Here is a 13424-nt window from a genome sequence, read left to right on the forward strand (position 1 = left end):
GCATTTGATGCAGGATTTGAATTCAAGTCGTCCTTTTATAAGGACGGTTTGTTTTCTATGGTAGAGAGAACTCCCTTAGGAGGAAACTCCCTTTATTAATGCAAATCTGTCATGTTTTGCAATTTAAGCTATAGAGTTGATAGAAGCCCTGAGGTAGTAGGTGACCAGTCCAGCTTCACATAGCCGGTTATATGTCAACGAACTAGAACAAGTACGTCTTCCAGACTAGTGTCCGGCTCTTTGATCTGCCAACATGCCTTTCAAATTATAACAGTTAACAGAAAATTGTTATGAATTATACAAGTGAAAGAAATTAACAAGTTAGCCTAACTTAGTCTCCATCCTTTTGCTCACTTCATTTTCCTCACTTGTAATCCTCTGCAAGCTCACCTCCATAAAGACCCAGCTCATATTCTATCTCCTCCACAAAAATTTTCTTTACAACCATCCCTTCCTTCTTCATCTTTCTATCCGTAAGACTCATTTGGTCATTACTATGCAATGCTTTGTACTGAATTTTTTTTTCTTGAATATATAGCTAATCTGTCAAAGTAAGGCATGAGATCATGGTCTTAAACTAAGTCCACGTAACACCTTATACAAGTAGACAATACATTCTCTTTATGGAAGCAATTCTATTCTAAATTATTATTGGTGATAGAAAAGAAATATAGTTCCCATTCATAGGAACTTCCTTAATTGTATTTTGATGTAAAAATGAAGAACACAGCTAGGTCCTGTACCATTTGTGATATCCAGCTGAGTCTCTTTTATGCTAACTAAAGAGTAAACAAAGGGAGCTAGTGCCCTTTCCAAATACACTTTTAAATACACCAATCAGAAGTAAACTTGCTAAGGATGCACACAAACACTGACACAATTCTTCTGGTGCTTCCCTCCACCAGGGAAAGAGCCAAGTGTGACCAGACTGCCTCAATGGAACTGAGCTTAATTCCCATTTCACTATTACATCACAGCAATATGGAAGGTTCTCTAGGAATACATTCCAAATTCATACAATAGGAAAATAGCTCTAAAACACTTCTTTTAAAACACAAAAGGCATTTAAATGTAGTGGCAAGGTCCCCTTCCCAATTCTTCTGGCACTTTCTAACAATTAAGAGCAGTTCACAAGCAAAAAGTGATGCTTCACTACTGAAGTAGTGAGTTCTGCTCGGAAAAAGTTCAAGTCTATTCAATTCAACAAGCATTTACTAAATGCCTACTATGATCAAGGTACCAGGGACACAAAAACGAAAAAAGTCCCAGTCCTGAAGGAGTTCCCATTTGACAAGGGTGACAGAGCAAAAAGGCTAGATCTGCAAGAGATACTGAAGTGGATGTTTGTAGGTGGGAGAGGACTAGGTGACCAAGTTTCCCTAGAACTCTAAGAATCTAATTTATGTCAACAAAGGACAAAAAGCCTAGGCCAGGACAAAGCTTACAAGATTAAAGGAGAGTTTAGAGGTGAGACAGCCACATCCAAAGCAACAGAAGGGAACAACAAAGAAAAACCAAATGCCTAGCTAACCAATTTTATTATTAAACACATTACATGGCTTTCTCCACACTGAGGAGTTTCCCTACCCGAGGTGTCCTGAAAGGTGCCAGGTGGGGGATGGAGGTGTCTATCGTGAGAAGCCTTCTCCTCTAGCGGTGCTTGCCCTTTCTATTGAACTGTTTGTAGAGGTATTTGATCCGCTTGTTCAGGTTGTGTAAGTCCTGCACAAACATGCGATCTCCCACCATTTTCTTCTTACGGATACATCGCTGCAATTCATTCCCTTTCCAGCCCCTGAGCCATATGGGCCCTTTAATCAGATCCTTGGGGTGATGTTCAAAGTTTCCTGGGGGGCAGATGGAGAAACCATTATTAGCTCCAGGCACGGAAGACCAAGGCCAAGGTGCAGGCAGCTGTTAACAACACCCTTGGGATTACAAAAACCTCTTCAGTTCGTCTCCAGCCTTACTTCTCTTACTGCTCAGAGCTGCTTCCCTGAGCTCCGTGAACATCACTCCACTCTCACGTGTCAGAAATCATCCCACTAAAGGCAAACGACCTCTTAATGCACGTCTTCCCCCACTCCCCTGGAAATTAAGAGAAGCACGGCAAAGTAGGGGATGAAGTCCAACTCTCCCTCAGCTCCCCCACTCCCACCCCCAGCCCGGCTTTTAGTCGTACCCAGGATACCGATGTTGTCATACACCCCAAACATGCTTCTCTTCTCATTCCATCGATCCACTACTTTCGGGGGCGGGAGGGTTGTCCTCACGGGGGCCGTTTCCGGCACACCTGGAGGAGGAAAGGAAAGAGCAATGAGCAGGCGCCCTACGGAACAGTCGTCTTCTCTGCTGTTCCCCCTTTCCCCGGACACTTACCCACGGAGAAGCTCCTGCCGGCTCGGGCTGCGCAGGGCCGTAGTGCCCATCCCGCCCACCGGGTCAGCAACCACGCCATTAGCCAGGCCCCGCAACAAGCTGCTGCCCAGGAGGATTCTGGGAAAGCGAGGGCGCTGTCCCAGACGCCTCTGCGAGAGGCCAACGCTGGCTGCCTCCGTTCACCGCCTTACGTTGTAAAGGGACTAGGGGAAGCTCATTTCTGTAGTTCCCAGGCTCCTCTACGCCTCGGGCATCCCCACCCCCACCCCAACTCCTCCTCCCCAAGCGTCGGCCCCGCCTCTTGGAGGGAGAAACCGCCTCCAGAAACGACCTTCCCTCCGCTGGCCAAGCTGTCAGCTTCAGGGTTTGAATCTGGAGGCCAAAGGCTGGTGTCCCAGCTCGTCGTTCGGGAACTGATCTTGCCTTTCGCAGCCCGGGCTGCAGAAGACTTTCCTGGGCCTTACACCCGAAAAGAGGGAAACCCCGAAGGCACGTGGGCTAGCCCCTGGTTCCCCCTGGGTGTCCCGCGACTGTAAGGGGCAGGTGGGAAGGAAAGTTGGCCTGGGAGGGCCGGAGCATCAGCCAGGAGGAGGTCACTCAGGGCTGCCTTCACAAGCCGCGCACGCAGCCGGATGCATGCTTTATTCGCTAGAACTGAGCCAAGTGGCAGTTCAGCTTTGCCGTCTGCTCCTGTTGCCAGAGGCTGGGGCTTAGCAGCAGGAGCATCTTAAGTAGCGTCCGGGCCCTGGAACTCCAGCAGGGACATGATCAGAAAACCCCCTCCACAACCCTGGGCACGCAGTAAACTGGAACACGCCTTAAGGGCGCCCTAGCCGAAGTACCCATCTCCTAGGACCCACGTGACGTGCCCGCTACTCTTTTCTCATTGGTCGGAACTCCGCGCTTGCCTTGCGTCACAGCCGTTGAGATTTAAAAAGGCTTGTTTTGAAGCCGCGTTCGCGCGTCTCGAAGAGGCAGGTCCTTTTTCCCCTTGACGCGTGGGGATTGGTCGTCGTCCTAGGAGCGCAGCGCTGATTGGCTGGCTGTCTTCCCAGAATTCCTTCGGAGCGCGCTTTTTCCTCCCGGCTCTTAAGTTGTGCGTGAAGGGTGAGTGAATTTAGGGAAGGGGAAGGGAGGACGGTTCTGTGACGGACGGCCACGGGAGGAGTTTGGTGGGGAGGATTCTCGGAAATCCTCGCTGTGGGTTGAAGAAAATGAGAGCCAGAGGGGTGTGGGGGTGCTTGAGGGCTGCTTGCTTTGCTTTTTTCCCTTTGGTGACGGGAAGCTCGCCATCCCTTGGAGCAGCCCGTGAATGTGGCCGAAAACTGTGCAACTGGGCACGTGCAGGCGCGGGTTCTGCCCTCCGCGGTCCATCCCTTCACTGCCTGAGGTGGTCTCAGTGCCTTCTTAAAATGACGATAACTAATGCTTGCGCTGCCCTCCCCATTGGGGGTGAGAGCAAAGTGAAAAGGCAATGCGACGCTTAGCCTCGGGACACTTGGTCTATTAGTCGGGGATTTAATGGGCCCGTTCTGCAGTGTTGGGGCCTTAGCACCCCTGGCTATAAAATTGGAGGTAACGTTACCAGCTCTGTCTGGTTCTCACAGGGTTGTACGATTGGAAATGTCCCGTTTTCAAGGCAACAAGCATTTCTTAAATGCTTGCTGCATGCCAGGAAGTGTACTTAGTGATGGGGTACAAAGAAAGGGGGAGGGGAGGAAATAAACATTCCCTGGCCTCGAGCAGCACACAGTCTAATGGGGGAGACAATATGCACCTAACTCTGTAGAAACAGGTTAAGTTGGCGATCATGTCTCTTAATAGAGAAGTCTGGAAAGACTTCTTGCAGAAGGTGGGATTTTAGCTGGGACTTGAAGGAAGCCAGGAAGCAGAGAGGGGCAGGGAGATCATTGTGAATCGCATCCCTTGTCATGCTCTCAGTTCCCTCCTGTATAAAATGAGGGGGTTGTACTAGGTGATGTCTTACAACCCTATCCAGACGTAAAGCCTAAGACTTATAATGGGGAATGGAGACAACCTTATGGCTACTTACAGTTTACAAGTCACTTTTTATACATTGTTTCTCTAATCTTCCCCAGCCCTTTGAGGTAGGCAGGGCAAGTATTTTGCATTTCGGGAAACTAAAGTGTGTTGTTCTTAGTCATACTATGTCATACATACATAGTCGTACTGTGTCTTACATGCGCATACATACATGGTGCATAGTACTGCTAGTAGTACTACCACCACCACTACTACTGCTGCCAGAATTCAGCCCAGGTGTTTTGAGTTCATTGTTCCTTGCCCAATATCATATTGACATAGGAAATAGGCAGTCCCTAGCAATTACTTCTCTTTGTTTTCTAGCCCAGGGAGTTAGTAGGAAGATGCCCCCTCAGTTGTGTGACTTTCATCTACCACTGTCTCCAGAGGAGCTGCTGAAAAGTGGAGGAGTCAACCAGTATGTGGTACAAGAAGTACTGTCTGTCAAACAGCTTCCTTCACAGCTTAGGGGTAAGAAGATGTCAGCTTTATTTTTCACCTCTTTTCCCCATCCTTCAGTTTTTCTACTCTTAGGGGGACATTCGTTTGTTCTCTAGGTCCCAATGAGTTCAGTGATACTGAGAATTTCCTTTTAGAGTAATTGTCCCCTTCTCCTCAAGGTTATTGAGCAGTTATTTCTCTAATTCTAGATACTTTCAAAGTTTAAAACTTTTCTGCATGACTGCCATCTTTCTAGTTTCCTGTTGATGTCTTGGTTGGACTAGAGCTCTGCTGCCCCTTCTGAATTTTTGTTCAGGTATTATGTATATTTTGTCTCTTTTCATCTTTGTACTAACAGAGTGCCTTAATAAATGTTTGCTGAATGCTCTAAATCACTATTGATTGGAGAAATGCAAATCAAAAAAACTCTGAGGTACTACTTTAAACCTATCAGATTGGCTAACATGATAAAACAAGAAAATGGTAGATGTTGGAGAAGATGTGGGAAAATTGGAGCACTGATGCATTGTTGGTGGAGTTGTGAACTAATCCAACCATTCTAGAGAGCAATTTGGAACTATGCTCAAAGGGCTATAAAAATGTGCATACCCCTAGACCCCGCAATATCACTTCTAGGGCTGTATCCCAAAGAGATCCTAAAAATGGGAAAATGACCCATAGGTACAAAAATATTTATAGCAGCTCTATTTGTGGTGGCCAAGAATTGGAAATGGAGGGAATGCCCATCAGTTGGGGAGTGGCTGAACAAGTTTTGGTGTATGAATGTAATGGAATACTATTGTGCTGTAAGAAATGATGAGCAGGTGGACTTCAGAAAAACCTGGAGAGACATATATGAACTGATGCTGAGTGAAGTGAGCAGAAGCAGGAGAACATTGTACACAATGATAGCCACATTGTGCAATGACTAACTTTCAGAGACTTAGCTTTTCTCAGTAATGGAAGGATCTAAGATCACTCCAAAAGACTCATGTGGAAAAAGCTATTCACATCCCGAGAAAGAACTTCGGAGTCTGAATGCAGATGGAAACATAGTATTTGCTCTCTTTTTTGTTGTTGTTGTCTTGTTTTGTTTCTTCTTTCTTGTGGGTCTTTGCATTGCTTCTAATTCTTATTTACAGCATGATTAATGTGAAATTTTTTTTAATGTTTTTTGAACTGAATTGAAAAGGTGAAAGACTCCATGCCCTGTAGGAATGTAGAGTCTAACAAGGGAATATATTTTTCACCAAAAAAGTATTATACTAGGTAGAATGTGATGGGTGGAAAGGTGAAATCAAGATAAAATACACTAGGAAAATGAAGAGGAAAGGACTGTTTTCTTTAAACATAGATGAGAATTTAATGTGAAACTCTTCAGCTCTGTAATGTTTTTCTGGTTGAGTTTTTTGTGCTATGGTATTTCCAATATGGTCCTGTATTGCTCTGACCTCCTGAAGACTTCCTTCTGTTAAGTTTCCTTTTTTACACACACACCCTCTTTTTAATTGACTGATTAAATCATGTTTTGGTACAATGATTTCTGCAGGCAGAAATGGGAAGGGATTCCATACCAGGCATAGGGGTGATCTGGGCAAATGCATAGAGAAAGGATTAGATCACCTAAGAGCTGCTAGTCTAATCTGGCTGAAATGCAAACTGGGTGAGGAGCAATAATGAACCATGTCTTTCCTTCCTTGAGGGCAGAGGTTGTTGGAATTTTGTATTCTGAGCAGCTGGCATAGTGCCTACCACATAGTAGCGACTTAATAAATGCTTGTTGATTGATTGAATTTCATGGTACTGAGTCTAAGTACAATAGAAGTTCAATTCAGGCTTCATTGGAATATTTGAATTGGAGCTGAGCCTGGAGGAATTGTCTAGAATTTGGATAGGGGAAGGGATATTTTAGATTGGGGTACAGCAAGAACAAAAGCAATGAGGTCAAAATGAACATTCTTTGGGTAAGAGAGTGAGAAAATGGACCTGACTAGAACACAGAGAGAATATTAAAGAACACTGGGAAATAAGGTTGTCAGATGAAGCCGGAGATAATGTAGGTCTTTCAAAAGCTAGGTGAGGGACTTGGTGTTTGAAGCAACAGGTTCTTGATGAGGAAAAGGATGAATGTGGCAGCACCTTATAGGCACGATTGTAGTGGGAGAAAAAGACTAGAGGTAAGGAGTCCAGTTAGGAGACCATTGAGATACTAGAACCTGAACATGCAAAAGGATGATATGTAGAAGGGAAAACCTATAGGATATGGTGATAGAGAGATGAAGAAGAGGGGAATGATTCCTTAGAAAATGATCCCAAGGTTCTTTGCCTAGGATATTAGTAGGCTAGTGGTACTAATGACAGAAATGGGGTAACAGGAAAGGGAAACCAGTTTTGTGAGATATCTAGATGATTAGTTCAGTTTTCAACATGATTAGTTTAAGGTAAATAGATGAGCTGGAAGAACCAGACTGAAGTTCACGTGTGAAGTGAGGGTTAGAGATGTTAATTTGGGAGTTGCTGCTACAAGTAGCAGTTGCCCTTGGACAACATAATATGGATGTCTTACCTGTTTAGGGCTGGCAGTCAGTGGCGTAGCAGTACAGACTCAGAGGAATGATCTAACCTGACTCCCTAGCAGCTGACTTAGGGCTCCTTGAATTGGGGAGAATAGTACCTACCTCTTTTTTTTTTCTTTTTTTATCCTCTTTCCCTCCCTCCTCTATATATCATATCATTCAAGTGGAGGGGTAGGAATACAATCCAGAGAGTAAGGGAGATATCAGTTCTAAAACTGTTAGGTGATTATCCCCATAGAGCACTCTTGCTGTTTTGAAGGCATTGTTAACCTATCATTGTTAGGAGGGGAAGTGGGACTTGAGGGCATAACCATCCTCCCAATCCCCCAGGCCAACAACCCAAGTGTCATCCTCAACTTTTCACTCTCTCTCTCAGGAAGAGGTTTGTTCTTTGGAAGGATGAGCTAAGGATAATTTCTCCAGTAGTGGATAAAACTATACCTGTTCTCTTGGATATCCAGTGGAGGACTTTAGAATAGAGCATCATAGCTTCAAATGTAGCCACATCTAGTATATGCCAGCCAAGCCTATAGACTCTTGTGTATCTACCAAAAAGAGGAAAATATGGAACTGATTCTTTGCCCTCCCTGATGTGTAGATGGGACTCACTACCTAGGACATTTGATGAATTTCTGTCTTCTTCTTGGCAGTGTTCCAGGTTGCCTTTCGAACTCAGGGACCTCTAGCTGTGTTGGAGCATTTTGACACTCTCTATAGCATATTACAGTAAGTGCTTCAGTTAATAATACCTTAGAAAGAAATGGTGACTGCCTGTTTGTTCTCAAAATATTTCTAATATACATTACTACCGCATTGTTAAGTTTTTCCTGAACTTTCAGATTATAGGCCCACTACCCTACAGTTCTGGGTAATTTACTTGGAACTCTACTGATTGTCATTTATCCTCATAATTAGCCTGCTGTTACCCTGGTTCTACTGCATAGTGTCATTTACCATTTCAAGCATTGGATCACTTACATTATAACCAGTTCTGTTAGTCTGTTCTTGATCTCTGTTGGAGTGTGCTCTTCAGCTTCCTGTCTTACTCCTTTCCTTTTTCTCATAGTCACTTTCGAAGTATTGATCCTGACCTCAAGGAAGATGCCTTGGAATTCCTGTTGAAAGGTGTTTCTGGGGTGGAGGGTAGGGATTTTGGAAGGTGGGGGCATCACTCTTTCCTGAACTGTAGCAGCCATATGATGATCTCCAGGCTATTGTTACTTGGCTGGTCTGGTTGAGCCCTAGGACCCTTACCTTGCATCCAGGTCTGTAATCTTGGTGGGCAATACAGAGCTGTGTTTGTTTGCTGTAAGGGCAGACCAACAAGAAGTTCCACCTCTTTTGCTCCCATCTTCCTCTGAGGGGAGTGATCCTGGCTGCCACTGAAAGATCCTGGTAGCTGGAGTAGGGCAGAGGTAACAGGGCAAGCCTAGGGTATTGAGGTCAAGGGTCCCAGAAGGCTTAGCTTATGTTATAGCCACCAAGAGATGAGCACAGATCTTTGGTAATCTGATGGCTGAAGGGGCGATCCTGCCAGGTTGGGATGAGCCTGTTGTTCTCTGAAGGTGAGCATGGTTAACTCCCAGATCTTGCCCTTTGCAGTGGTGTCTCGGCACTCCCAGGATCTCCCAGCTGTCCTAGATGACACAAGTTTGAGTGTATCAGATCGAAGTGCCCACCTCAATGCCCTCAAAATGAATTGTTATGCCCTGATCCGCCTCATGGAATCTTTTGAGTCCACAGCTAGCAAAACAAGCTTAATGGACCATGGAGGAAAGGTAATTTGGAGTTCCTGGCCCTCTTGGTTGTGGGGAGGAAGGTGGGGAGGGCAGAAAGGAAGGGAGAGGGAGGGAGAAGAGGAAAAGTTCTAGTAGAGCATCCTTTCTTACTTCATTCATTTCTGGTTGAAGGGGCTGGTGTGAGGTGCCCAAGGGCATCCTAGTACAGACTTCTTTGACTAAAGTAGCAACTCTTCTCTGTAGTGGAATTTCTAATATTTCTCCTGGTATTGGCTTTCTTGGTGGCCTTTAGTTTGGATGCTTAAGCTGGCAGTTCCGAGCTCCTCAGTTTTCTGTGATTCAGTTTATTCTTTGTTGTGTTCAGGGCAAAAAAAATCGGACCAAGGCTCAAGGCTTTGATTGGGAAGAAGCAAGGCAGCCAGTTCTCCAAATGCTAACACAGCTTCTGCAGCTAGACATTTGCCGCTTGTGGAACCACTCAGTGGTTGAAGAAGATTTTGTCAGGTGAGTGATTAGGATGGAGGGCAGGAACTGATGGAGCAGGTGGAGGTTTTAAATCTCTAATAACAGTGCTACCAAGTATGGGGTCTGGAGAACAATAGAGATTCTCTTTCTAGCTTTCTCTGTCCCTCTGGCTCGGTTTTCCCATCAGAAGAACAAGGAAGTATAATCACAGCCATATTTAGTTGTTGGAAGGAGGATTAGGTAATGTTTCAAACATTTCTCACAGGTAAGGGCAGTGAGACCTCTCTGAACAGAGAACTTATTGCTAACCAGAGCCATCATGAGGTCTACCTAACTAGGTAGAATTTTTCATTGGAAGAGGCCCTTCACATCATTAGTGTCAGACATTTATTAAAGCTACTACTTATTTAACAGCTCATAAGAGAAGCCTGGTACACGGGGTGGGAAAGTTGGAGAGAGAAAGCTGTGAAGGGAGGGAGAGCAGGAAAGCCAGACTGCTGCTGGTAGAGGTGGCAGTGGGGTGAATGAGGCAGGGCCTAGGAATCGTTATGACAAGGACCTCTTATTTCCTCACACTTCACTGCCTTATGTCTCATCAGCTGTAATACCTTCCATTCTCTTAGTCTGCTGACAGGCTGCTGCTACCGACTTCTTGAGAACCCCAGCATTAGCCACCAGAAGAACCGTCCAACTAGGGAAGCCATCACCCACCTCCTTGGGGTATCTTTGACCCGCTACAACCACATGCTCAGTGAGTAACCCCTTGTTCTCCTTCCAGCTGCTTCATTAGTCAGGCAGCTAGGGGACTTGGTGGATAGAGCACTGGGCCAGGAGTGAGGAAACCCCAGTTCAAACCTGGCTTTGAACACTTTTAACTGTGTAACCCTAGGCAAGTCATTTGACTTCTGTCTGCCTCCATTTTCTCATCTGTAAAATAGGAAACTGAAACAACCCTCCCTCCCAGGATTGTTTTGAGGAGAAAACGAGATAATTGTAAAGTGCTTTGCAAACCATAAAGCATTATATGCTTGTTAGCTATCCACTCCCTAATTTCTGACCTCATGTTTTTGACAGGCGCCACCTTAAAAATCATCCAGATGTTGCAGCACTTTGAACACGTGGTATCTGTGTTGGTGGCAGCTGTGAGCCTTTGGTCAACTGAGTATGGAATGAAAAGCATAGTGGGGGAAATTGTAAGGTGAGAATCTTGTGATCCTTAATTCTCATAGCCATATAAGAAAGACATTTGAAGCAGGGAATCAAGAAATTTGTGATCTGAATTTCTTTAGATATCAAATCTCTCAGACCCTTTTCTATTACCTAGGTTTTGTTAAGGCCTAACTGCTTTTTTGCTCACATAGAGAAATTGGACAAAAGTGCCCTCAGGAGTTAAGTCGTGACACTTCAGGAGCTAAGGGGTATGCAAGTTTCCTGACAGAGTTAGCAGAACAAGTCCCAACTGTCATGATGTCCAGTATGAGTGTCTTATTGGATCACTTGGATGGAGAGGTAGGTCAGTCCTTGAGGACCTCTGATGCTTGTTTGGGAAGATAATTTAGCTGCTGTGGAAAGAGTGCCTTGTTTCTTTAGAGATGCCTTCATTTGCAGGAAATGGGATTGTTAGGGTTTTATGGTATTGGAAAGACAGTTCCCCTGAATTCCGTTGTTATTAGAAGCAGCAAAGAAGCTAGGGAAAGGGCAGCAGATCAGCCTCACTACTTTTCCCATTGCTGTATTAGGTATCCAGATCTGGTAGGGAGAGATAGCAGTTCTTTTTTCTTCTCCTCCTTCTTCTTCATCTTTTTTTTTTTGACTAACATAGTGAGTTCATTGCATATATTTAAAGAAATCATGTTGTTTCTGGTACATGAATGTAATTGAACTTTGCTGTGGTATGAGAAATGATGATCATAATGAATAAAAGATATATGGAGAGATCTGTGTGAACTGATGCAGAGTGAAATAAGCAGAGCCAAAAAAGAAAAGAAAGACCCACTATAAACAATGATTACAATCAATAAACAGAAAGGACAATACATTAAAAAATCAAAGTAATTGACTGTTAACAAAATTATAATGAAAAGTATGGATTGAAAGAAGGGCTATGAGAAAATATTTCTCTGAAACGCCTTTGCAGAGGTGGGAGGCCCGTAAGGATTGCACACTGCACATGTTTTCAGATTTCTGTCCAGGTATTGGTTAGTTATAGCTTCTTTTGAAAGGCACTAACTGAATTGTATATGAAACCGTGAATCTTTATTTTGTACAACCTGGCTCCTTTTTTTAAATACATTTTTACTGATGTCTTTTGTTTTTTACATCACTGTAGTATCCCCCAGTATTCCTTCCCCTTCCCCCACTCAGAGAGCCAACTCATGTAACATAGCATTTTTTGTAGACAAAAAAAAAATGAAAAGAGGAAAAAGTTATCACTGAAAGTTAGCTATAGCTATGAAGTCACCGATTTAAATATCTCTTCTTTTTTCTCCCTCTCCCCCTCAAAAATATGCTAAGCTTAATAGGCAACCATTTGAACTAAACGTCACGTGCCCTGGTTGAGTCATTGCCGCTATCGGGGTAATTCAACACCATTCACTTAATTTTGGGGGCATTCTTTTTAAAAAAGAAATTATGAAGTATGGGGCTTAGAGAAGGTAATCTACAAAGTTCTCTTTCAGCATGGACTTTACCCATGTTTTTGTCAATTACAATGAATGAAAATGCATCTCATTCCTCTCTAGTTTGCTTTCTGAACTTTCTCTTCCAGGATCCTACATGGAGGGTGGGGGGTGGGGGTCCTGGGAGGTAGCAATTCTTGTCCAGCAAGAATGACTCAGCTCTGGCTCTGAATCCCATTCCTTCCTCAGGCTGAGGCTTCTTGCTGCCATCTGGCCTGCCTAGTTTCCTCCAAACAATGAGCTTTTTCAGATCTCCTACCCCGGTCTTTTCAGTTCCACATTCTGTCCCTTCTCCTAACCCCTCCATTTGAGAATGCAAAAAAATGCAGGTCCCATTATAAATATGAAGTCATACAAACAAATTTTCATTGTATAACTTACTGTATATAATGCCCAAGAAAAGTCCTAACAAGAGGTTCTTATCCTTTTCTGTGTCATGGACTTTTGGCAGTCTGGTGAATCTTATGAACCCTTTCTCAGAATCATGTTCTTAAAAGCATAAAATAAAATCCATAGCATTACAAAGAAAACCAGTTATAGTGAAATACAGTTAACAGATTTTTTTAAATTTTTTTATTTTTTAAAAAAATTTATTTTTAGTTTTCACCACTTACTTCCACAAGATTTTGAATTCCAAATTTTCACCCCATCTTGCTCCTTCCCCCACCCCAAGATGGAATGCCCCTTCCCCTAGTCTGCCCTCCCATCTATCACTCCCCCCCCTTCTCTTATCCCCTTCCCTTCTATTTTCCTGTAGGGCAGGATAGATTTCTGTACCTCATTTCCTGTATTTCTTATTTCCCAGTTGCAGATGGAAACATTTTTTTTAAACATGTGTTCTTAGAATTTTGTGTTCCAAATTTTCTTACTTCCTCCCATCCCTCCCACCCTCACTGAAAAGGCGAGCAAGTCAATACAGGCCATACATGTGCAGTTATGCAAAACACTTCCATAGTAGACATGTTGTGAAAAACTAACTCTATTTCCCTTAATCCTATCCTGCCCCCGCCCATTTATTCTATTCTTTCTTTTGACCCTGTCCCTCCTCAGAAGTACTTACTTCTGATTACCCCTTTCCCAATCTGCCCTTCTCTCTATCATCC

General features: G+C 44.0%; 2 protein-coding genes and 1 non-coding gene across 7 annotated transcripts in view; 2 read left to right on the top strand and 1 right to left on the bottom strand.

Annotated features, from left to right (window-relative positions):
- Positions 1–1519: 1519 nt before the first annotated feature.
- MRPL51 (mitochondrial ribosomal protein L51) lies at positions 1520–2555 on the bottom strand. Its single transcript, XM_020994237.2, has 3 exons — positions 2380–2555; positions 2183–2293; positions 1520–1847 (listed from the first exon to the last, which is right to left on the bottom strand). The coding sequence occupies exons 1-3, from the start codon at positions 2456–2458 to the stop codon at positions 1651–1653; spliced, it is 387 nt and encodes a 128-aa protein (XP_020849896.1). The 5' UTR covers positions 2459–2555; the 3' UTR covers positions 1520–1650.
- A 159-nt stretch (positions 2556–2714) lies between these two features.
- The window catches only part of NCAPD2 (non-SMC condensin I complex subunit D2), a 45885-nt gene continuing 35175 nt past the window's right edge, over positions 2715–13424 (top strand). For 2 of the 5 annotated variants that reach the window (XM_020994233.2, XM_020994232.2), the window contains exons 1-9: positions 2715–3486; positions 4747–4893; positions 8090–8165; positions 8506–8564; positions 9042–9217; positions 9543–9682; positions 10267–10394; positions 10718–10841; positions 11005–11152. In XM_020994233.2, the coding sequence (XP_020849892.1) occupies positions 4767–4893; positions 8090–8165; positions 8506–8564; positions 9042–9217; positions 9543–9682; positions 10267–10394; positions 10718–10841; positions 11005–11152 (978 nt within the window). In that variant the 5' untranslated portion in view covers positions 2715–3486; positions 4747–4766. The other 3 variants (XM_020994236.2, XM_020994234.2, XM_020994235.2) reach the window with 3 other exon arrangements.
- On the top strand, positions 8631–8957 carry LOC144455226 (small nucleolar RNA U85). The gene has a single exon (XR_013483941.1). It is a non-coding gene; the product is annotated as a small nucleolar RNA U85 (small nucleolar RNA).

The sequence above is a fragment of the Phascolarctos cinereus genome, unplaced genomic scaffold (genome assembly GCF_003287225.1).
Source record: "Phascolarctos cinereus isolate Bilbo 61053 unplaced genomic scaffold, phaCin_HiC Scaffold_1;HRSCAF=81, whole genome shotgun sequence".
Taxonomy (NCBI): domain Eukaryota; kingdom Metazoa; phylum Chordata; class Mammalia; order Diprotodontia; family Phascolarctidae; genus Phascolarctos; species Phascolarctos cinereus.